The 24,491-nt window shown below is 40.3% G+C and overlaps 1 protein-coding gene across 1 annotated transcript; it reads left to right on the top strand.

The window, feature by feature from the left end:
• Positions 1-341: 341 nt before the first annotated feature.
• Positions 342-23,081, top strand: cenpf (centromere protein F). Its single transcript, XM_084719091.1, has 38 exons — positions 342-449; positions 1,701-1,876; positions 2,066-2,191; positions 2,388-2,458; positions 2,666-2,802; positions 3,050-3,141; positions 3,224-3,497; positions 3,675-3,877; positions 4,011-4,136; positions 4,267-4,395; positions 4,746-4,868; positions 5,007-5,142; positions 5,246-5,375; positions 5,743-6,022; positions 6,333-6,539; positions 6,815-7,023; positions 7,910-8,039; positions 8,513-8,791; positions 8,913-9,500; positions 9,679-9,852; positions 10,775-11,640; positions 12,177-12,388; positions 12,489-12,618; positions 12,708-12,858; positions 13,024-13,135; positions 13,273-13,532; positions 13,641-13,749; positions 14,119-14,324; positions 14,497-14,715; positions 14,853-14,996; positions 15,314-15,503; positions 15,586-15,683; positions 15,819-15,860; positions 16,782-17,828; positions 18,652-18,781; positions 19,547-20,248; positions 21,235-21,356; positions 22,302-23,081. The coding sequence occupies exons 2-38, from the start codon at positions 1,715-1,717 to the stop codon at positions 22,479-22,481; spliced, it is 8,496 nt and encodes a 2,831-aa protein (XP_084575217.1). The 5' UTR covers positions 342-449; positions 1,701-1,714; the 3' UTR covers positions 22,482-23,081.
• Positions 23,082-24,491: the final 1,410 nt, after the last annotated feature.

Here is a 24,491-nt window from a genome sequence, read left to right on the forward strand (position 1 = left end):
TTGCATGTCACTAAATTGAAAACCTCTCATCTTTCTGGTACTATCATTAACATAATAACCCATCAGTTAGCAGCGTAAATCTTGAATTATCGAGGATGTTATATACTTTAGTTCTGATGTGAAATACCGTCTGATGGTTAATGAGCCTGTCGTCAGATCCTGTTTGATCACATCCTATAATTATGGGAAGGAATGAATAAACAATAGTATTGAAGGATGTATAGCATGACTGTCGTGCGTATGGCATGTAGTTCCAAAGTTGCACCACGTTTTAGCGCTGTGGAGACAGGAACAGAAGCAGACCAATCGTGTGCGTTGTGTGCCTAACGTCACACGTAGTAGCCAATGGGACGGGAGCTGAGTGAGTTGCGGTTTCCTCCGGTGGAATTTGAATTTTCTGGCGAGAGCAACCCAAACAGTGTGTGTGATAAAGGAGCATCGCGCCCAAAGTAAGTGCAGCTTATTATAAGTCTTAACTGTTGTAGCGATTAATTTTAACGTTACCACACGCGTCGTTTCACAAATTATTGTGTAATTTTCAGCTACTGATTGGTTGATTTTTTGCCTAAAATCAAAATTAACGTTTTCTAAAGCCATATTCAGCCCAGCTGGATTAACGTTAAATCCAGTAGAAACTGTATGCTGCTAACGCTAACGTAACGTCCACTTCAGATGAACGTTAACCACGTTAATTTCTCAGATGTGTGTTTAACTAGGTTTGGTTCACAAAATGACATACAAAATAATGTGGTAACATTGGTTAACGTTACGTTAGCTACGATTAACAGTAATGTAACGAGCTAATATTTGCTAACTTCACAATGACCTCACGTTGGTAGCTAAAAGTTAGCGTTAAGTTATAACTTAGCCTACATTAACCGATTACAACTAAACTGTAAACAAACATTTGTGTTGTTTTCTTATTGACTAACTGATCGAACGCTTACTGATGTTTAATAATATGTAACTAATTCTATGTGACTTTTTTTCATTTATTCAGTCATTGTACTAAAGTACAAATTCGAGGTACTTGTACTTTACTTGAGTATTTCTATTTTATGCATCTCAGAGGCAAATTTTGTTCTTTTTTCTGACAGCTTTAGTTACTTTTATTTTTTATTTATTTTTCTGATAATACTTAGGGCTACATAATGATAATAACATAACATACATAATAACATATGACAAGGAACCACCATGTTGTCTTGATTTTGAAGGACCGTGTGACATAAAGTGGTATTTTCACTGTAATAACCACAAAATAAAATTGTCTAAATAAAAATCTCCTCCTGCTTCTTGTCAGTATTAGCTAACATACTCTTCACTGTAACTTTGGGCAAATGTGAATACAGGCTTGTTTCATCTGATTTCATGGAGAATCAAACCTGATGACAGACATTAAGAACAACTATGTTGAAATAAATATTCTTCTCTCTGAGGATCTCGTTCACTTATGTCAAATAGAGGCATCAGTATCAAACTGAGATGGTTTCATACCCAGTTAAAAAAATCCTTGCAAGTAGGTTGAAGTGAGGTTTTGAATGCAGGACTTTTACTTGTAGTGATGTGGTTTCAGAGTGTGATATTGGTACTTTTACTGAAATAAAGGCTCTGAATACTTCTTCCACTGCTGCTTGTTGGTTACTCAGTTTGCACGTTAGTATTGTTTTTCTCTTTCATATAAGTAGCTGTTTGTTTAGTCAGGTTTTAAACCATGAGCTGGGCGGTGGAGGAGTGGAAGGATGGACTTCCAGGCAAAGCCCTGCAGAAGATCCAGGAGATGGAAGTCCAGCTGGACAAACTGAAGAAGGAGAGGACCCAGAAACAGTTTCAGCTGGACTCCTTAGAGGCCGCCTTGCAAAAACAGAAACAAAAGGTCAGTGTTCAAGAGGAATGGATGAAGGGACTAAAAACTGAGTGAGTGTAGATAAACTCAAACTGTACTGAATCCCTTGGGGAATCACTGCTGCAACAGCCTGACGGGAGTGGACATTCAAGCAGCTTATAAATATATATAAAACTATAGAGATGCATCTATTAATTGTCTGTGTTTCTCTTTCATTAGGCTGACAGCGAACGTACTGAGACCTCTGCTTTGAAAAGAGAGAACCAGTCTTTAGTAGAGTCATGTGACGCTCTGGAGAAAGCCCGCCAAAAGGTCACCCATGATCTTGGAGTCAAAGAGCAGCAGGTCAGTTCCTGATGTGAGAAATAAAATATATCTGCTGTCTTTTATTGCTATTTAGTTTGAAATGTATTCAGTATCACAGCACAAGTCACCAGTACACAATGAACCACCCCCCCAAAAAACGAAAACTGGGCCCAGGTTATACTTACTGATGATTAAACACTGACTTTTAACTTTCTGTGATCTTTCCTGTAACTAGGTGAGCTACCTGGAGGGTCAGCTTAACTCATGCAGGAAGACCATAGAACGACTGGAGCAGGAGCTGAAGAAGTGAGTTCACTGTTGGTTGTCGTGAATTTTGACATAAGCAGAGAGAGCAGATTTATAAATGCAGCTCCTGTGAGTTGGTGTTTTGTCAAGTACTGAGTAAGTAATAAGTGACATGAATAGATACAAACTATTTGACCTGATGGAAAGCACTGGAATCCTTAGCCTTGATTCACTGTTAATGCTGTATTTGTCTTTTCATCTGCTCAGGTACAAAAATGAACTGGATCGTTCTCAGCCTGCTGGATCTTCCTCATTGTCATCCTCCTCCTCTGAGCTTCAGCCCTACACTACCCCACAGAAAAGTTTCCCTACCCCAGCTTCTGTCCAGGCCTACAGACAGCAGGGTATTTTAGTTTGTCCTAGTCCTCTATGTCTCTAGTTCATGCTGCATGCATTTAACAAATGAATTTTATTAGATGTTTTTGTTTAGTTTTTTTCTTCACCTCAGCTGATTGGTTTCCAGTTATGTCCTCACTTGTCAGACTGGTATTACTGCAAATGTTGATATTGACTCAAAAAATATGGATCTCAGCGACTCTGATCAGGTTTGTCAGTTTACCCTAAAATGGATTCTGTATTTACGTTCCATAGATAACAGACTAGAGGAGCTTCAAGAGAAATACAACCAGGAGGTAGAAGAGAGAAAAAGGTTTGAGACTGAACTCAAAGTCCTGCAGGTCAAAGTGGGTACATTACTTCTATTTATTATGTGGGATGGTTTGTTTCTTTGTGGTTGATGATATTAATTAATCTCTTCTCTTTTAGCTGTTAAGTCAGTCCTCGACCAGTGTAAGCCACAAGGACATTGCTGCCCGTCAAGCTGGATCTTCCATATTCCCGTGGCAGCAGCAGGATCAGGCCCACTGCCGCCAATCTCAGGATGTGATGGAAACACCTCTTAAGAGGCGGGGGTTGTCCCTGTGGGACACCCATGAGGAGACGCCCATTAAACCTAGCCAACGGATGAGCTCTTCTAGAGTTGTGCAGAGTCCCAGTGGATCCTCCCAACAGATGGAGCAGCTTAAGACCATCAACCAAGGTGGACTGCTCATAATTTGTTTTTGAATTACTGACTTTTGTAGTGTTTGGTATCTTTTCTGGATTCTTTCATTTTGCACATCCACTACCCTTTGAAAAATGTATTTGGCTCCTTTTGAGTCCCATATCCCAGTCATGTCCAGCAGCGAGGCTTTAATTTTGACTGTTTCTTCACCAGAGCTGCGTGGCCGTGTGACAGAGCTGGAGAGGAATCTGTCAACCCAGGAGAAAGAAATTCGTAGCCAGGCCTCCAAGCTGCAGGAACTACAAACCCAACTGACCCAGGCCCGCAAAGAGCTGACTGAGCGGGACAGAGACCTGGCCAAGACAAGACACGAGCTGAGTCAGGCCACAGACAGACACCAGCAGGTTGAAGCCAAGGTAGGCTTCCATAAGTGGTACACAGAGACTTTATTAAAATGGGGTTTATTGGGTTTGTTTGTTTCTGCTTGAGTACAAGTTTATAGTGGAAAGGTGTGTAAAAACTGATGATGATTCTGCGTAATGTTCTTAGTGTTCATCAGTTGAGCAGAAGCTTAAGCAAGTCTCGGAGGAGATGAGCTGTCAGAGGCACAACGCTGAGAGCTGCAGACGAGCCCTGGAGCAGAAACTCAAGGACCAGGAGAGAAACAGTCAAAAGGTGCAACAACCTGCCGTCATTACATCATTAGACCTTTTAGTGTTTTTAGCATTTATCAAACATTAGAAATGAAAGTGCAGTTTTCTGGATTTCACACAAGAATTTTTTGTCCCTGATATATTTTGTATAGGAGCTAGGCCAGCTGCAGAGTTCCCACCAGACTTTGGAACAGCAGCTGAACCAGACCAGAACCAAACTAACACAAGAGATCCAACAGGCCAAAAAAGACTACAACATCCTGCAGGCTGACACAGAGAAGGTAACTTGTAGGATATCTGTCCTGCTCTAACTTTCTTCATCTACTCTGATTTGGTCTTTCTTTACACAGTCATCAACTTGGATAGTGTTTGTGTATCTGTAGAACTGACTGGCTATGTCTATATGGACCTGAATTGTTCTTGTTAAGTTTGTGATCTTACAAAACCATTATAAAAAGAGTTTAAAGTGAGAGAATCCAATAATAAATCCAGTTGTTTGCATCAATTTCTTTCTTTTGCAGGGTTAAGGGCATTAGTGTGTGAAATTTGTGTCTCACTTCTCAGACTTTATTCCCTTGTCTGTGCTTCTCCTTCCTTCTCTTAACTCTTCTCTCCCATTGCTCCTTTCCAGATTAGCTTTCAGAAGACTCAGATGGAAAAGGAGGCGGAGGAGCAGAAACAGAAACTGCTGAGGTCAGAGCAGAGCCTCCAGGCCAGCCAGAGCAAAGAGCAGGACCTCCACAAGAAAATGGAGGTGGGCTACTTTTATTAGAATATCCACAAACTGTAATTGTGAATTGACAACTCACTCAAAAATACCACCAAATATCATTATATTTTCTATATAATATATATTTTTATATTATATATATACATTTCTTCATCCCTCCAGGAGCTGCAGAAAGAGAAGAACAGTGTGACTGTTCAGTTGGACCAGAGCAGCAGACGTCTGAGTCAGCTGGAGGAAGAGAAGAAGAGTGCAGACCAGAGCCTCAAACGTACACAGGGATTACTGGATGACCTTAAAGGTGAATTAGTACGATAAATGGCACTGGCAGAGGGTAGCAGTTATTTTAGAGAATTATCTGAGGTCATACTGGCTTTTAAAATGCTCGTCTTCTTGATCTTCAGCAAAATCAGAAGGGCAGGTGGAGGAGCTGAAGAGACTTCAGTCTAAACTGGAACAACAGACACAGGCTTCAGCTCGGGAGCTGGAAAACACGAAGAAGACACTTTCTGATGCAGAGACCAAAAATGACAGGTGTGCATAGTTTTTCTGTAGAAAATAAGGTTTAAATACACAATGTTAATTTCATCTACTGTGTGTAAGTGCAAGTTCATCTAATGCAGTGCTTGGTTGAAGCCTGTTGAAAATAACAGTTTTGAAGCCTGCTGCACCTTCTGCAAGAAAACAATCGAATTAGGAACTTTGGGTATAAAGGCTTTAGAGTTTCATAGGAAATAAAAAAAAAGAAAAGAATTATTTTGTAAATAATTCTGTGACTCTGATTTTCCACCATATTGTTTGTACTTTTTGCCAGTATGGACATGACAGGTCAAAAGTCTTAAATTTAAGTTCCTGAAACTTGCAAAAAACCTTATACCTTATATTTTTTAACACTCTGTAGGTCTCAGCATGAACTTCAGAAACAGAAGCAAGAGGCCGAGAAGCTGAACAACAGGGTGACAGTCCTGGAGAAGGAGAGCCAAGAGCTGAAGTCGACACTCACTGCAAGTCAGAACGAATGTAAAGAACTGAAACAAGAACATCAAGCTCTGCTGGAGTGGAAGAAAGAAAAGGAGACACTGATTAATGAAACTGAGGCTGTGCAAAAAGATCTCACTGACAAAATTGGCAACTTGGAGGACAGTCTTACTTCGCTGAACAAGGCTGCTGATGATCTTAAGGTAAGGTGCTGTGTTTCCCAGTATGTTTATGGATTAGGAAAAATATACCATACAGTTTATTCAAATTGATGAGCCTGTATATTGAACAATTGTTCTGTCATATTCAGCACTGAGACAAACATGCTGCACACCCAAAAACCTGTACAAGTTACATTGGCTTTGAATTAATAAAAAAAAATAATAAAAAATACTGAAATCTTTAAAAAGTGTTCAAACAATGCGATCTAGGATTGAAGTATAATTGACTCCCAGTATGCAAGTGACATCATCAGTATTCTCACCTTCAGTACATTTCTTCTGACTGATGTAGAAGCAGCTCATGAGTGCAGAGGGAGACAAGGCCAGTCTGTCTACTCACATCGATTCCTTGAAGGGAGAACTCCTCGACAAGAGCACAGAGTTGGAGGAGAGGGAGCATCAGTACAAAGAGCTCCAGTTCAAATTCTCCGAGGCAGGACAGAAACACACCAAAGACCTGGAGAACGCTGCTGTGCAAGTGACTCAGCTTCAAGCACAGGTGATTTATTGGATTGTTATTTGTTTGGGGGGTTTTTTTGCACATTTTCCAGTAAACTGTGTGGTCCTGTAAAAAATATAAAAAACTGTGAGTTTTTTATATTTAAAATCTAGTTAGCTGTTAAATAACCTCTCTGGATCTTTGAATTGCACATTGATCTCGGTAACTGAATTCCCAAAAACATTTTAAAACATGACTGGCCCTAAAGCAATATAATCAATGGCCACTGAACACATTCCAAGTTTGGCCTTGTGCTCACTGTTTTGTCTGTACAGGTTAAAGATCTGGAGCTGCGGTTGCAGAAGGAGTCGGCTCGAGCAGAGCAGGCTGAGAGGACCAACACAGAGCTGCAGGACGAGCACCAGGCAGCCTGTGATCTGGTCCGCTCCAAAGACCAGCTTGTTGAGCTGGGCCAAGCAGAGATCAGCCAGCTGAGAGAGAGCCTCGCTCAGGCCACCACACAGCAGGAGGAGCAAAGTGCCAGGTGGGAGTTTTATTTGTTGTTGTTAATTTAAATATACTAAAAGAAATGTTTTCATTTGGTTGATTTTGAAGGCCCCTGTTGGCAAAAACAGCAGTGTTTCCACCTTAATAACTACAAAAAAAGTTTAAATAGAAATCTCTGCAACTGTTTAACACATTACTCACTTTACCTCTGCCTGGGAAAATGTCAACATTGGCTCATCTCATCTGATTTCAAGGAGAATCCAACACAGGAGCAGGCATTAAGAAAACATTAAGAACATACAGAAATAGCTAATCTTCTCATTACGTGCTTATGTAGGTAATATAGAGGCATCAGTAAATAAATTGAGATCATTTCTTAAAGGCTACAGCCACAATAAAAGTAAAATTTTGTTATGGATACTGTGTCCCCATTGTTTTGTTTGAGATTCAGTAGATGTAGCTTCTAACTAGGCCTGGGCGATCATATCTGTTGATATTGATAATTACTGATCATGTAAGATGTGACTGATATGTTGTGTAATCCAAAGGGTGGAAGTGGCTGAGGGATAAAATAAGTTTGTTGTATTGTATTGCAACAATATTACAGGGATGACTGTTGGTGCTTTCACAGAATGTGAGATTGTTTTATAAATAATCATCAGTAATGTGGATAAAATGCCAAAGTGAGTAAAGGCAAATAATAGATCAGCTGGAACAGTCTGATAAATTCTCAAAATGATATCACTGAACTAATGCAGCCTTGAAAACCAGGAAAAGACACTTCTGACATATCACAATATAGGGATATCCAAAATCTATCATGATATCTAGTCTCATATCACAATACAATATAATATTGTTATATTGCCCAGCCCTACTTCTAACCTGTATGTTTTCTGTCTCTGGTGTCTTATCTCTCCCAGGCTGGCAGAGGAGAGGGCAGCCCTGCTGAAGCAGTGTGAGGAGAGTGTTTCAGTGAAGGCTGAAGAGATCGAGCAGCTCAAGCTGCGGCTCGAGGAGGGTCAGCAAGAGTTGCTTCTCGCCAAAAACCAGGTCTGTTTTAATGCACTGCAACAGACTTTTTAAAACAGATTACCGTAACTTATTCTTTTTTTTATTTATTTACCAGCTAGTCCTTTGTTTTCACATCCTGTCATTTCTTTTGGAGTTGATTCAACTTCTTTTTGATATTTTTGAGGCTGTATATAGTGATGTTGTAAAGTATTGTACTGTATTGTAAGATAGAAAATAATCTTATGACCAATGAGTACATGATGATAAAACAGGTCTTTGCAATCATACATTAAATATTTTACCCAAAGGTCATGTTTGGCACTTGAAGAAGAGTACTATGGCTGAATATACCAAGAGTTTCTAATTTCAGTGAGAAACTAAATCTATTCTGTTGATTTTTCTGATGTTATATTCACTGTTAGTGCCTGTACTTCTTCATTATGTTAGGTATTATTCCTTACTTTTGTCTGACCCAATAGAATCCATGGTTGAATCTTCTGTTCATGTTTCAGGTCGGTTCCATGGATCAGTTCCTGAAGGTCCAGGAGCAACTGGGAGCTGAGCTGCAGAAACAAATTAAGACACTGTCAGACAGCGAAGACCTACTCAAAAAGATGAATGAGAAACAATCAGAAGACCTCACACAGGCAGAGAAGAAGCTGAAGGACCTGCAGAGCCACACAGAAGAGAAAGAAAAGCTGCTCAGTCAGGCTGAAGCTCAGATTTTGTCTGTGGAGAAACAGAAAGCTGAGCTGGAAAATGCATCTGAAACAGCAAAGAAAGAGGCCGAGGTATAATATTGCACTTTTTAAGGAAATATATTATGTTTAGTAGTTAGCTCAACTGATTTTCTCATAAATCGTGGGCTGTACTTCCTACAAATAATAAACTTAAATTCTCTTTCTTATTCAGGCCGTCCAGCAGGCTCAGACTGAGAAGATCAACAACCTTCTTGAGCAGATCTCTTCCTTAGAAGAAGAGTTAACTGCAAGCAAAGATGCAGCAGAGCAGCTTGCAGCCTTGAAGAAGGAACTGGATGTAGTCAACCAGTCTCATGCTGACCTTAAGAAGTCTCTGGAAGCTCTTGAGAGGAATCACACCTCCATTACTGAAATCAAGTCCAACTTGGAGAACACCCTCGCTGAAAAAAACAATCTGATCTTAACGTTGGAGAAAGAAGTCAAAGAGCTCACAGAGAAGATGAGCAAAGAGTCAGAGAGTCACGCATTGGAGATTGAAAATGTCCTTAACAAAGAGAAGCACCTTAATGAGCAGCTCGAAGCCGCAAAGCAGTCAGTGGCCACGGCTAAATCAGAATCCAGATCTCGACGGGAGGAGATCAAGACCATGAAGGCGACTCTGTCTGCTGCTTCACGTGGCTTAGAGGAGAGAGACAACACGATAAAGAGTCTGAAGGAGAAGCTGAATAAAGCTGAGGCAGAGCAGGCCAAAACATCAGATCTCTTGAAGGAGAAGATGGAAGCCATGAACAAAATCAAGGTTGGTTACTAATCTATGCTTTGTTATGTTTCTGGCAGTGGAAACAGTAATATATTATATTATTCTTGCCTGGTTCAGGATATTATGCTATACCAGAAAAGATAAACAATTAAGTGAGATGACTCATTGTTATATAATGTAATGATTTGATGTATTCCTTTGATTTTTTCACTTTAAGGTGCAGCTGGAGATGTTGCAAATGGACCTGGAGGACAACGAGTCAGCCATGAACTCTTATGACAGTCAGGTGGAAGAGCTGAAGGGAACCATAGAGGCACTGGAGGCTCAGCTCACACAGAATCTGACCCAGATGTCTGACATGGAGGCCAGACTGGAGGACAGCAAAGCCCAGGTAGAGCCACCCACTGATAATGTTTTTTAATTAAATGACATTTAATTTTAGTCATCTTAATTGTTTTGATTTAGTTGAGTTTTAGTTGACTATCATAAGATTTTAGTTGACTAAGAATACAGTGGATTTAGCTGACTAAAATCTAACAGGTTTAGTTCAAGAGTAATGCATTATTTAAACAGCATGTGTCAAACTCAAGGCCCAGCACCTCATATTATGTAACCTGTGAGAGCTCACAAAGAATGTAATTTGTTCAATACAATTCATTGCTACGTTATAGAAGTACAGTATCCATGAACTACACTGTATGTCCCTGAACGCATCCTGATTTTGTCATTCGCACACTGAAAGCAAGAGACAGTTATGCAATAGTAGATACATTTATATAGTCTTACACCAACAACTGGCCCTTTAAGGACAACTGTAATGGCGATGTGGCCCAGGAGGAGTTTAGTTTGACACCCCTGATTTAAACATTTCGTAGATGTAGAATTTCTGAGCTCATAACCCTGGAGGAAACACCTATTAACTTATTATTAAGTTTACAACATTTTCTGCTGCTTTTAATTACAATCTAAGATCAGCAGCTCTGGGTCATTCACTTCCTTAATTAGTACAGGACAGCGGTGGTTGATTTCAAGTTTAGGGACAACTATCAACAGCTGATAAAGTAATGTCAGCTTGAAAAACAAAAAAGATTTAAGAGAGTTTAAATGTCTGTAAATGTTGCTTCAGGTTAATTGTGTTTTTGCTGGATAATAATTTTGTGCCACAGATGCTAGACTTGGTGTGAAGATTCATTCTCATCAAGTCTGAATGTGTGTCTAAAATTCAGCCAGCAATTGTAATCATCTTTACCAGCTCCTGTTACACTGGAGGAAGGAAAACATCCCTAATTGTAATAAGTTTAATCTCTTTTCAGATCTCTGTCTTGGAAACCCGGTTAGACGAGGTCCAATCTCAGAACTCACAGCTGGAGACGCAGTATATTACAGCGAGAGAGGAGCTGATGGAGAGGAGCTGTGAAATAACTCGTCTGGAAGAGGATGCTCTCAGACGAAGCCAGCTGGAGGAGACTGTTGCTACTTTAGAGTCTAAACTCAGTCAGACCACAGAAGAAAATGCCAAATTAGAGACAATTCATAAACAGATGATGGAAGACAAAGACAACAATCTTAACCAGTTACTACAGGAGAAAAACAACCTGGAGAGTACTGTGAAACAGTTAACAGACGACAAAGAGCAAGTTGAAACTGAAATTATTCAAGTAAACGCAGCGAAGAGACAACTGGAAGCCAGTTTAGACAAACTAACTGAGGACAACAAACAACTGCAGAGCAACATGAACAAGAAGATTGATCAAATGACTGTTGAGAAACAAGAAGCTGAAAGAAGCCTTAAACAGGCGACTGAGGAGAAAGCCCAACTAGATGTTGCCCTTGATCTGATCAACCAGGAAAAGATCCAACTTGAGGCTAAACTGACCGAGCTAACCTATGAGAAAAATAACTCCGTCACCAATTTGAATCTAGTCGCTGAGGAAAAGCTTCAGTTGGAAGTTCAGTGTAACCTGCTGACTGAAGAGAATACCAAACTGCAGTCTAGAGAGAGTCAGCTAACTGAAGAGAAGCTGCAGTTGCAAGTAAGCGTAGAGAGGTGTGAAGCTGAGGTCGCTTCACTCAGAGAGGAGAAAGAGTGCATCCAGCTGGCCTCAGAGCAGGAGCTCCAGAGGCTGAGGGAGCAGCTCGAGACGAGAGACAAGAGGAACGAGGAGGAGAACAGAGAGAGGTACAGTCCCTTTTTACCTGCTCTTCACTCTGAAGAATTATTAGACTTAAAGGGATAGTTCAAATTATTTAAAGTGAGGATGTATGAGGACCCTATTAATTAATTACCACACCCCCAGTTTGGAGAAGCAGCACGGAAACTAAGCAATGCACTGCGGACAGGGTCAGCAACAGAACGTATTTGAACCACTTCAAAAAGGTCCACCTAAAGAAAACTATTAGTTTAAGTGTGTGCTTTATTTTGAATATTTTCACTGCTTCACTGCTTAAGATTTTTTTTAGGTGGCTAAAATATGTTTTGCTGCTGACCCTGTCCATTGCAGTGCATTCTTTAGCTTCCTACACCATTACTCCTGCTGTTTCCTTAAACTGTGGGCATGCCAACTGCCATCTACCATAGGTAATACACTGATGATAACTACTTCATACAACCCCACTTAAATAATCTGAACTATCCCATCAAATTCAAGAAGGACTTAAATGTTTTGCTGACAGATTATTTGTTCTATTAATGTGACTTTTTTGTTATTTTTTCAGGAGCCAACAGTTTGAGGCAGAGCAAATAGAACTGCATCAGAAGTTGGGGGCCTTACAAAAGGAGCTGGTTGTGTTGCAGCAGCAGTACGATTTACTGCTGGAGCAGGTCGGCCAACAACACAGTTTGATACAGCTGCTCTCAGAAGCACAAGGAACCCAGAACCCAGGAGAGAAAATCACCCACATGGAGTCTGAGGAGACACAAACTGGTGGTGAGTGTAAACCAAAACTAGTTTTGTTTTTTATAAAACATTGCTGCTACTTCAGTTTGAATATACTGGTTTCTATTGATTCATCTGATGGTTTCTGCAGCAGAACAGACTGATGTAGAGCCCACACTTGATACCAGTGCCAATACTGGATCTGTTCCAGTAAAGAAACAGCTGAGTCATGTGGTGTCTGAACTGGGTCAACTTTCCCACCAGTCTGACGAGGCTTTCAGGTACTCAGATATACAACTGTATGCTTGTGAGCGTGTTATATGTGTTTTATTAAGTGATAAATAAATCTAACCTCCCTCATCCCTGCTAGTGAGACAGAGCTGGTCTTTAAGGAGGACATCACTGAGCAGCAGATGATCCAGGAACAACTGGACGAGGAGAGGGAGGTGTGTGTGGTTGACGTAGGGGAAATGAGGGGTAATGAGGAGCAGCAGCACCATCAACAACAAACCTTGGATCAGGTAGAAAACGATTATTATAATATGTAGTTGTTTTTCAGTCATGAGGATGTTTAGCATAAATATATGCTGTCTGTACCTGATACTTATTAAGTATGTTTTTATAATATAAACTGAATGACAGAAGAACCTTCTGTATGACATTTCATTTTGTCTGCTTTCTCACAGGTTCCTGAAGACAGCAGTAGTCCCACAGATGTTCTTGAAGCTAAACCTGAAATTTGCGAGCTTTCTCCATCACCTTCCTCCTCTGGTGAAACCAGACAGATAGAATCTGCTGGTGAGTAATTAAATGCTGCTTATGACTGGAGTCTGAATAATTATGTGTTATTTACTTTGTTTCACACTGAGCTCCCTCTTTAGATCCACGATTCCATATTTTCTGCAAAAAATACTAATCTTCAATCTGCCCATCAGCAACAGAGTCATCCCAGGTACAAGATGACCTCGAGCACTACAAGGAAATGATCACAAAACAGGAAAATGATCTCCAGACTCTCCAGTCAGAGTTTGACCTCCTGAAGTCCGACCTCGCTCTGAGAATGGAGTTGACCTCTGAACTGGAAATTCAAGTTCAAAACTTGGAGAAGAAAGTTCATGCAGCAGAGGAGGACGCACACAGTGCAGCACATAAACTGAATGTTGCTTTGGAGGAGAAGAAAGGCATTGCTCACCAGGTAGGGGAAAGAAACTGCAGAATGCTATTCACTACTTAAATAATAAATGTCATGTTTATATTACCACTTAAATCTAACTGATACTAACACTGTGTTCTCATTCTTTAGTTTGCTCAGCTGTCAGAGGAGAGAGAAGCATTAACTCTGCAGTTGCAAACATCTAAATGCCAGCTGACAGATGTTATGGAGATGCTCGAAGGACTGGAGATGGCCAAAGGTAAATATCAAGACAGAAGAATTTATGGAGAAATACACAGGGTTTAAAGTGATAGTTCACCCAAAAATGAAATTTCACTCAATATCTACTCACCCCTGTGCTGATGTGAGGATGGATGAAGATCTCCAGTTCACAAAACACTCCCAGGGTTTCAGCAGAAAACAGCATTGCAGCCAAATCTAACGGTGACCAGTTTTAAAATGTAAAAAAAAAAAGAACACAAAAAACCAAAATGTCTCCATACTGCTTGTGTGGTGTAATCCAAGTATCCGTAAGCCACGACATTAAAATTTTATCCATAAAGACTTAAAGGTTTGCACCATGTTGTTGTATATTGATAATGATTGGATATCTTCCTTGGTTCTGTAGGTGGATGGGACGAGAAATTCCTTCAGCAGGAGAGTGAGCTTAAGAGGGTTCGCTCTGAGAAAGCCAACCTAGAGCAGCACATCCTCGGCATGGAGTCTGAGCTGGAGACCCTGCAGGAGAAGCAGACCAAACTGAAGGATGAAGTGGAGACCCAGAGGAGGACTTGTTCAGGCATGGAGCAGCAGATAGAAACACTCAGGGCAGAGGTGAGCTCTCAGTCTAAAGCTGTAAGCTAATACATCAAAATAATTTAAATTAATGGGAACATATTGGGGGAAAATCTGTGTCTAGTCTCAGGTGTTTCAGGATTTGTTGAACATGAAGCTTACCGATCAATCAGTGTGGAATAATTATTCTCAATTTTTTCTACTTCTCCAGACAACCCAGCTGAGATCTGAACTTGTGTCCTGCTCTGAGGAGCGAGATGACATGAACCAGTCTTTGATCCAATGGAGAGAGAAAGTTCACAGTCTGGAGAAGACTAACTGTGACACCAGAAACCTAATCTCCATCTTGGAGGATGACATTAGAGCAGGGAGGAAGGAGTATGAAGTCCTGCAAAGCAGCACAGAGAAACTGAAGACAGAGAAGCAACAGGTAAAACCTGTGCACAGTCAATTCAGATACTAGACACAGGTCAACAGAGGCTTTTACCGTGATACCCTAAAGAAATGTCTTTGAGTCTGTCACCTGTTTGATTTGCAAATGATTCATTCCATTTTCTTTCACTCAAGCTGTTGCAGCAGATTAAGGCACTTGAGCAGGCAATATCCCAACAGAGCGGAGAACGAGAGGAGCTTATCGGGCAGCTTGACAAGATAACAGAAGACCGCACCTCAGCCAATCAGAACACTGAGTCCATGGTTGGCAAGATACAGGTGAGTGGGGTTATAATTTACTGAGGTTGGGTTTCATCAGAAAAACTCAGTGCTTGTTCTTTATCTTGTTATTTAAGAATAAGAAAGTCTGGGCTGCACCAATCTGTCCCTTAAGTTTCTTTGAGGAGCTTCATTACACAGTTGCAATGATTAATTGATAATGAATTGATTATTAAATTTATCACATGCTGTTTTGATAATCAATCGATTCAAGTCATTTGTAAAGAAAAAAATCAAAATTCCAACTTCTTAAATGTAAATATTATTATTATATTATTTTGATTGTAATCCTCCTCCTTCCCTTGATTCTCCTCCAGGCATTAGAGGGAGAGGTGTCCCGTCTCTCTCAGTCACTAGAGGCCTCTCTGCTAGAAAAAGGAGAGATCGCCTCTCGTCTGAACTCCACACAGGACGAGGTCCAGCAGATGAGGACTGGTATTGAAAAGCTCCAGGTCCGCATCGAGTCGGACGAGAGGAAGAAAAAGAAGATGGGAGAGCTGCTTAAAGGTCACCATTGGCACTCCTTGAAGTTATGTATTTAAATTTTGTGAGTTGGTTTTGGCCTAAATGTGACTCTTTACCTCTTCAGCTGCCCAGAGAAAGTCTGACTCACTGCAGGATCGCATCGATGCCCTGGAGCGAGAGCGAGAAGATGTAGAGCAAAGTCTAGAGGACGCTGTGTTGCAGGTATTCTGTTGTAAACAAAAAAAAAGCTGTTTTTTTGCCATTGCAACTTATTGTTTGCCAGGATAAAATTCACATGTGAGGTGGTTTGATGGAACATCAACATTTATTCACCTTGATTTATTTCCCATCCCACAGGCTGAAACAGTCAAAGCTGAGCTGGAGGAGGAAAGGAAAAAGGTATCATCATCTGAATCTGTGTTTAGACAGCTGATGCCCTTTGTTGTGTATCTGCATAGGCTTGGGAAATATAGCGATATTGTGAAATGAGACTAGATATCAGTTTTGGATATTGTGATATGGCATAATTGTTACTTTTCTCCTAGTTTTAAAGGTTACATCACAGTAAAGACATGTAATCTTCTAAACCCACCAGGCTATTATGGCTATTCTATTATTTACCTTTGCCCATTTAGTCATTATATTTAACCATGCAGAGTGTCTTTGTGTCGCCTCTGTGTGGATCATAGCCAGCAAGATATCAAACATTTGTGTGGCCTGCTAGATTATTGTTAGTGTTTTGGTTAAACAAGTCTACTTACAGACAGGTGACATATTTTGAAACATGAAACTTTGTTTTCCTTTAATTTGTCCTTCCTGTAGAATTCTTGCACAAAAAATAACCTTGGTTGTTTTACTGCAGTGAAGTAATCACTCTGAGTATACAGTGTGTATATAAATATATAGGCTGAATTTACCAGAGCTTTAGGGTGCTGGAAATGCTTGAAAAGTGCCTAAATGTTGGAAAAGGTGTGAGAATCCTGCAGAATTTTAAAAACCAGAAATCTCATTGTGTCAGTATTTTGTGAACGCACCAATAGTCATCCCTGTAATAATGTATCTGTATTGATACTGAGAGGTTTGATTTAAAATATTGTGACATTTGTCTTTGTTCATGTCACCCCCAGCCCTGTATCTGCCATGTTTTTATTTGTATTTGAATAGCAAAAAGTTACATGACAACAATATATTAATCAAATTTCTCTTCCATCTTCCTTCCTTTCTCTAATACTTTTCCTTTCCTCTCAAACCTGATTTTCTGCTCCACCCTTCACTTATTTTCTAACTCCCTGCTGCTGTCACCCTATTCATGACCCTCAGGTGGAGGAGGAGAAGAAAGAGCTCAGTGACAAACTCTCAGAGCTCTCTGCCACGCTGGACCACCTTAGATCTGAGAAAGAACGCATGGAGAGAGAGCTGGAAACAAAGAACAGGGAGATAGAAGAGCTGAAGGCCACTAAGGAGGAGCTGGAGAGAGGGTTGGAGAAGGCAGAGGTGGACAGAAGAGAGGAAGAGGAAAGACAGAGAAACAGGGTCGAAGAGCTGGAGAAAGGAATGAGAGAGGAAGCAGAGAAGCAAATGAGACAAGTGGATGACCTGCAGGCGCAGCTGTGCCTCTTTCTGCAGAGAGAGATCTCCCTTAAACAAAGGAGTGCAGAAACTGAAGGGGACAACGAGAGGATGCAGTCTCTGCTGGCAGAGATGGAGAAAGAGAAAACATGTCTGCAGTCATCTCTGGAGGAGTGGCAGACAGAAGGAGAGAGGCTCCGCTCTCAGGCAGAGGAGTGGGAGAAAGAGAGAAATGACCTAAAGACCAGAATCGAGGCCTTGGAGGAAGAAATTAAAGAGCTTACAACACTCATGAAAGGCAAAGAGGAGGAGCAAGAGAAGGAACAGATCAAAGAAAATAGACGGCTGGCAGAAGAGAGTGAGAAACTGCAGTCAACCCTGTTTTCTGTGGAACAAGAGAAAGATAACCTGCGCTGCACTCTTGCATCTGTACAAGGAGAGAAAGAAAGGTTGGAGCAAGAGAAAGAGAATCTTCAATCAAGCATCTGCTTGGTAGAAAAGGAGAAACATGACATGCAACAGTCTCTCTCCTTGTTAAAGCAGGAGAAGGAACGACTAGAGGAGGAGAAACAGAAGTTAGACGCTGAAAAAGAAGAATTACTCTCTTTTCTGTCTTTAATTGAAGTGGAGAAAAATAATTTGTCTTCAGCTCTTTCTTCACTGGAACAAGAGAAGCAAAGAGCAGAAGAGGAGAAAGAGAAACTCACAGGAGAACAAGAGAAACTGAAGTCTACAGTTGCCTCTGTGGAGAAGGAATTGGAGGCAAATCAATCATCTGTCACAAAGCTCAATGAGCAGGTACACATGTAGTTTACTTTTTCTCATTTGTGTCGCCTTTATTAAAAAAAAAAATAAAAATCCAAATTTCTATGCCAGAATTAGTCACTTCAATCTATGAAGTGTTCAACACACCACAATCAAAACGTCAGTATGTGTCCACAAGCTGTTTGTAAATCAACAGCAGCCTTTTACGTGAAGGAATAAGATGAATCTACTGTAGATCACACAACAGTAACCTCTGCATGTGGCATTTAAGTCCAGATGAAACAGCATTTCAAGATCATTTAACTTCCATATTGTGTTCAGAGTGAAACAGAAAAGGCAGGTGGGACGTGACGTTGGGAGGAAGTTGATTTAAACATTGAACACTGGGTGTGTCATAACCCAACATACCATACTGTTGTTAGCTAGCTAACTAATGAATTTTAGCTCTGTGTTACTAAAAGTAGAAGACTTGTTGATAGGTGGATGTCATGATATTGGTTGGAACTGCTTGGTTCAAGCTTACATAAACCCACGTTATATTTTGTTTTACAGGAACAAAACATGATATAAGATTAGATTTAAAAGGGTTTAAAGGCATGTTTTCATTCCATCTTGACTATAACATGAGTGAGTTTATACATTCACAGGCTTTAATTGGAAAAGTAAAATAAATCTGCACCATCTTTGTTCTTTATCCTTTGTGTGGCCTAGCTGATGATCCAAATTGCTATCCACTTGCATGTATCAAAGTAAAAGTTAAAGTTACCCAATTTATGAGCCTGCTATAAGTGAAAATGATATCTTTTCGTATTTCATTTCCACATGACTAAATCTTTACACTTTTTGTCCACGTCAGGTGTCAGAGCTGACATCTAACATCGCTCGTCTTTCTAAAGAGAGGGACTCTGCCCTGAGCAAGATGAGTCTGTGGATGAAGACCTGCAAACAGCTGGAGCAGGAGAAACAAGAGATGCTGAACAACTCAGGTGTGAAAACATATTTAACTTTTTTTTTTTAATTATTATATTTAAAAAACTTGAAGTGGAAATGATCGGGACTGACAAGAAACTTCTCAATCTGCACACAGACTTCAGTTTGTGTTTTTGAATTATTAAGGATTTTGGAGAGACTGATATTTGGCTCGTATAACAAAAGTTTCCAGTCTGATGGGCTTAAAGCGATGAGAATATTCAAAATATTGTGTACACTTGAACTGATACTGATTGTTTTATGAGGGCCTTTTTTAAGTGGCTACAGCTGTCTGTCCACAGCTGTATGTTGCTTAACTTCCGTACTGGTACTCATCTCTGCCTCTTCTAACTGGGGGAATGTCGACTGTATTACTGTAGGTAATACAGTGACTACTGAGAAGTACCTCATACAACCCCATATAAAATAATCTGAACTATCCTCGCATTTCCTTATTGTAAACAGTCAGGAACCCGTTTCCCAGAGCCTTCGTAGCACTACGTGTGTCGTAAGTTGTATTTTAAGGTGTCCCTTAAGGTTGTACCAACTCTGGGAAACAGCCTGTAACCTTAAGCAAGACCTTAAAATAAAACTTACGACGCACGTAGCGCTACGAAGGCTCTGTGAAACGGGGCCCAGATTGGTTGACTTGCAGAGGGAATGCACTACTGTTTATTACCATATTTTCATTTAGGATGACAGACCTGCATTGTGCTCTAAAAACATGGATATTGAATCCCTCTAGAAAGACCACCTGAATACTTTAAACATTTTTATTCCAGGTGACGGAAAGAGCAGGGAGGAGGTGCAGACTGAGGTGAACCAGCTGAAGATGGAGGCAGAGGAGAGAAAGAAGGAAGTGGAGGACCTGATGATTGCCCTGCAGCAGAAGACGACGCAGGCAGAAGAAAACACCAAGGAGCTCAAAGAACTTGAGGCTGCCTTCGACGGAAAGAAGGCTGAAATAGAAGAGAGGAACAGAGAGCTGGAGGAGATGAAGAGTGAGCTGGACGAACTAAACAAACTTCTGGAGGAGAAAAGCAGGGAGGCAGATGAGAGCATGGAGAAATACTGCAGCCTGATGGTTAAAGTCCATAAACTGGAAGAGACCAACGATGCACTGACAACACGGCTGGAACACCTCACTGCTAACCAACGTGCTAACGAAGCTAACGTCCACTCCAGTAACACTGACAACACTCGCCGCCGGCGCTCAGCACGGAAGTCTGCTTCCATACATCAGGAACAAAAGCTGGATGACAACACTGAGAACGTGGCTCCTTCAACACCTCAGAAGTCTCCTCAGGGGTCGTCTTCAGGGAAACGGGTTCACCACGACATCAGCGATAAAGACAGCGCCCAGGAGGCCCTGCACAACCTGACAAAGAAAATCAAAGCCAATGCAGTGACTACACCTAAACCAAGAAGTGAACAGGAAGACGAGGAGTTCAGACCGGAGGGACTTCCTGAGCTGGTGCAGAGAGGTATGTGGTAATCTAAAGTAGACACAACTCCTCTGCTACAAGTTCACCAACATCTGGGGAAACATCTGTGCTGGTCTATTTGAGTGTGAGGTCAAGTTTTAACAGTCTGGCATCTCATGTTAGTGGGGTAGAGTGTAATTAGGATTTTCACAGGTCCTTAAAGAGTCTAAAACCCAACAATCAGAATTTGAGACATTAAGAGGTCTTGAAATTGACTGGATTATTAAGTCAACTTTTCTTCAGTTGCATTAACTTAAAATTTAAATGCATTTTTGGGGGAATAAATTGTATTGATAAGACTGTAATAGCTATAAAAGAAACCAGCATGGAGCCAGTCTGCACCAAAAGGCTGCCTGAAAATCAGGCTGGAATATATGTTTGTGATAGTCTATGATAAATACAGAGAAAAAATATTTCTAAGGTACTTTGAGACATTGGACCCATAAATCTGAACCAATACTAGGCCTGGGTGATATAAACAAAATCACATTTTTGACTTAATACCTTGATATCAACATTGCAGCAATATTACAGGGATGACTATTGGTGCTTTCACAAAATGTGAGATTATTTTATAAACAAATTCTCAAAATGACATCACTGAACTGTAAAAACCAGGAAAAGACAACACTTCTGACATATCACGATATAACTATATCCAAACTCTATCACGATATCTAGTGTCATATCACAATACAATATAATATCATTATACTGCCCAGCCCTAAACAGTACCATATTGGTTCAGATCATTAGTTACATCTTTTTAAAGCAACTATGTGCAGTGATTGGCTGCAAAGTAGTGTGTTTATTCTACAACAAATGCATTGCTGTGGTAAAACAATACAATGTGAAGAGGCGGTACAAGTTAAATCATGGTTTGTTTTCTGCCACTTTCCCTGAGAGCTCAGAGTAATATTTCAATTTCAGTTAGTTTAGTGCAAAACCCCCCTCCAAAATTGAATCACTCATTTGTGCTGTCACAGGGTTTGCTGATATTCCTCTGGGGGAGGTGAGCCCGTTCATCATGAGGAGAACCACAGTGAAGCGTTGCAGTCCTCGGCTCGCTGCCAAACAGACTGTTCCCATGTCTACACCTGACGGAAAGGTGAGCAGCTACAACCAATCTCTCTCTCTCTCTCTCTCTCTCTCTCTCTTTCACACACACACACACACACACAGAGTACTCCACTTGTCCCCAGCAGCAAGCTACACAAAATGAACATGCACTCGATTGCCACTTTATGAGGTACACTTGCGTGTTAACATAAATTTATGTCACTGCCACATACAACATGCTCGTCACACAGTATAAAGCAGAGTGTGGTGAACAATGCAGCCTGACTCGAGGCACAGGGCAGAAAAAGGAGAGAAGAGATGAATAGATGGCAGCCAGTGTCATTTTGACTGTCCTATATTAGCATTGATAAAGCCGATTTGGGGGGGGGGGGGAACTCAGAGACTAAGCTATAGTATTAATGATGGTTTGTCAAATGTGGGGAAAATGCAGCACAGTAGTGTTTTTTTTTTTTGCATTTTCTGGGAGATTTTGCGGTATGATACTCCACAAAGTCAGAGGTAGCCAGACCTACTCATCCAAATGGAATATTAATACTACTATAAAATGTAATGATACACTGTACATTTATAAGCAATGCAAGTGAAAAACATGCCTTTACATGTTTAAACATGATGGCCCAAATATCCACACAGAGTTGGTATTTGAAGGTGTTTCTAGAGATGCCTAACCAGAGTTAAAGAGTTCATGATCTCCAACAACTTTCTAGGTCAGTGTGTATGTTCATTAAGGTTGCTGGGCCCCTAATGTGTCTACTCAATGTCCTGACCCCGAAGTGCATCAGTGGTAATTAGAGGATGTAGAGGGTTCAGGTCAGAGAGGTCAAGAGGAAAGAATGTCTCAGTCTTTCAGTTGTTTACTTACACTTAAGTGTTACTTTAGTTTTTTCATTTACAGAGTACTTTGCTGTGTTTTTTTCCTCTTTTTTTCTCTCTTCATCTTCTCATCCACCGTATCTTTGCTCTTCCTCCACAGGTTTTGGGGCCCATGCCCCTCCAGAGTCCATCTGCTGATAGCTCCAACAGGCAGTGTCTCTCCCCAGGTGGTGAAGAGAAAGCTACACGTCGTTTGAGTTTAAGGAAGACACCAGAGCAAAAAGAGAAACAACTTTTAAGAGAACAAACACAACAAGGAGACAACTGTCACGTTCAGTAAACCAATCACACACACAAGCACACATACACAGTCTTGCACTTGTGACTTATTTCTAGAAATATACACATGCACATTTATACATACACAAAGTATTAACACTCCACCTTTTCACAAAAGACACATTTAAGAACATTAATTTTAAAATCATGATGCACGTCTTTTTTTTCTTTTGGGGGTGGGGGCTGTGTATCTGTGTGTCACTTTGTTTCCCGTTCAATATCTTTTGTTCCAGGACTGCAAAAGACACACCATCACTTTACCAGTTCTTCTCTTCATCCTCTGCTGGTGGCATAAAGTCATGATAAATAAAATAAATCGTTATGCCAGGGCAGGTTAAAGAGGAGTGGGTAAATGTCCAAGTGCTGATTTTCTTCATAGCACAACTCTTCATTATGCTTCTGTTTTAAACGATTTTTAACGAAACTGTCTACATCTTTGAAATGTCAGATCCGTATTTTTCCTGCATGTTTTCGAATGAATGAAACCAGCAGTGTCTCGTGATGCCTCTGAATGTTAACCAGCTGGGTGTGACTGTGTCTCTGTCTTCACTTCTTCACTTTGGAACAGTTTGTTTGTGTCTTTACCACTGATTCGCTGGTTGTACTATTTTTTTTCTTTTGTACTGTTCTTTTGTTCTTCATGTGTGTGGAAGAAACACATTGTACATAGTAAATGATATATATAGTAATAGCAGCTCTGCTTCATCCATCCTCTACTAGTCCTGTAACATATCATCTGATTGCTAATGGCAGCTAAGACCTTATAGTTGTTCTGCTCTGACTGTTTCATATTTTCTAGATATTTTCATAGTTGAAGAGGTCAAGAAAACAAATCTGAAAAATAATTCACTGTTCTTTTGATTTTCTTTCTTCATAGCTTTCTTTGCAACAAATGTGGAAAGCAGCTCTGTATTTTATCATGATGGTTTTATTTAGATTTAGATCTATGTTGTAAATAGTTATGATGCCAAATAGATCAACATTGCTCTTTTTTTTTTTACTAAACCTTTTTAACTGCTTCATAACTTGTTTTGGTGTCTTTGTCACATACATGGGTGTGTTTTGTCTTTGAAACTGTTTGATGACCTTTGATAGGTTATGTTAGACCACTGGTTCTCCAACATTTTATGGCATGCCCCCCTTCAAAAAAAAAAAAAAATCACTCATAATACTCACAACATAGTTTTTATATCAGTAATTATCAATGCTACTGGAAACAACAACTAATTAAAAAAGGATCCCAGTTGCATTTTAATAAAATAAAGGTCAGTGTTATCAGCACAGTCTGAGAACCATGGTATTAAAGAACACTCAGTGTGCAGTAGTCAGTAGACTGCCACCACAAGGTGGAGAAGCTGAGCCATGTGGAGAGAAAATGTCAGTGTTCAGCAGTGCGAGGCTCATATCTAATGAGACCATTTCATCTGGTTCCTCAGGCCAGAAACTAGAAAATGAAAAGAGAAAGCTCAAGCAACTGAGAGTTTGTTTGTTTTTTGGTTATTTTCAGAATAACAACTAGACTTTGAAAGGCCTTTATCTTATGCACAAACCTGTGTGCTCTACAGATAACAGCTGAAAATTAATTCATGATTCATGCAGCATGAAACCAGCGGTCCCACATTCCTATTAGCTGAGGATGAAGTGAAAAAGTAATGCACATTTTTCAAGTTTTTCACTTAGAATCTAACATATCTTCTCCTCTGGAGTCATGTAAATGTTTATTGTTCCCTTACACTTGGAAGTGTGGTGTAAGGACACAAATGTTTAATTGCAAACTTTTTTAGAGGGACAGTTCACACCAAGATCAAAAGTACTTATTTTTCCTCTTACTTGTAGCACTTTCTCCATCTATAGTTTTGGCATTAGTTGCCTGTTTTTGGAGACATCGGTGGTAGAGGTGTCTGCTCTCTCTTAAATGTAATGGAACTAGATGACTAGATGATGACAGATGACACATGTCAGGTCCAAAAAATACATTTGAAAAACTAAACAGCAATCTCTCTTTCCAAAA

The sequence above is a fragment of the Lutjanus erythropterus genome, chromosome 1 (genome assembly GCF_056507025.1).
Source record: "Lutjanus erythropterus isolate fLutEry1 chromosome 1, fLutEry1.hap2, whole genome shotgun sequence".
NCBI classification, from domain to species: Eukaryota; Metazoa; Chordata; class Actinopteri; order Lutjaniformes; family Lutjanidae; genus Lutjanus; species Lutjanus erythropterus.

Coding starts and splice junctions, on each gene's coding strand:
- cenpf (XM_084719091.1), top strand. CDS start 1,715: ATGAGCTGGGCGGTGGAGGAGTGGAAGGATGGACTTCCAGGCAAAGCC. Junction 4,869..5,006: donor ACCTCCACAAGAAAATGGAG/GTGGGCTACTTT, acceptor TCATCCCTCCAG/GAGCTGCAGAAAGAGAAGAA. Junction 15,861..16,781: donor TGGAGGAGGAAAGGAAAAAG/GTATCATCATCT, acceptor CATGACCCTCAG/GTGGAGGAGGAGAAGAAAGA.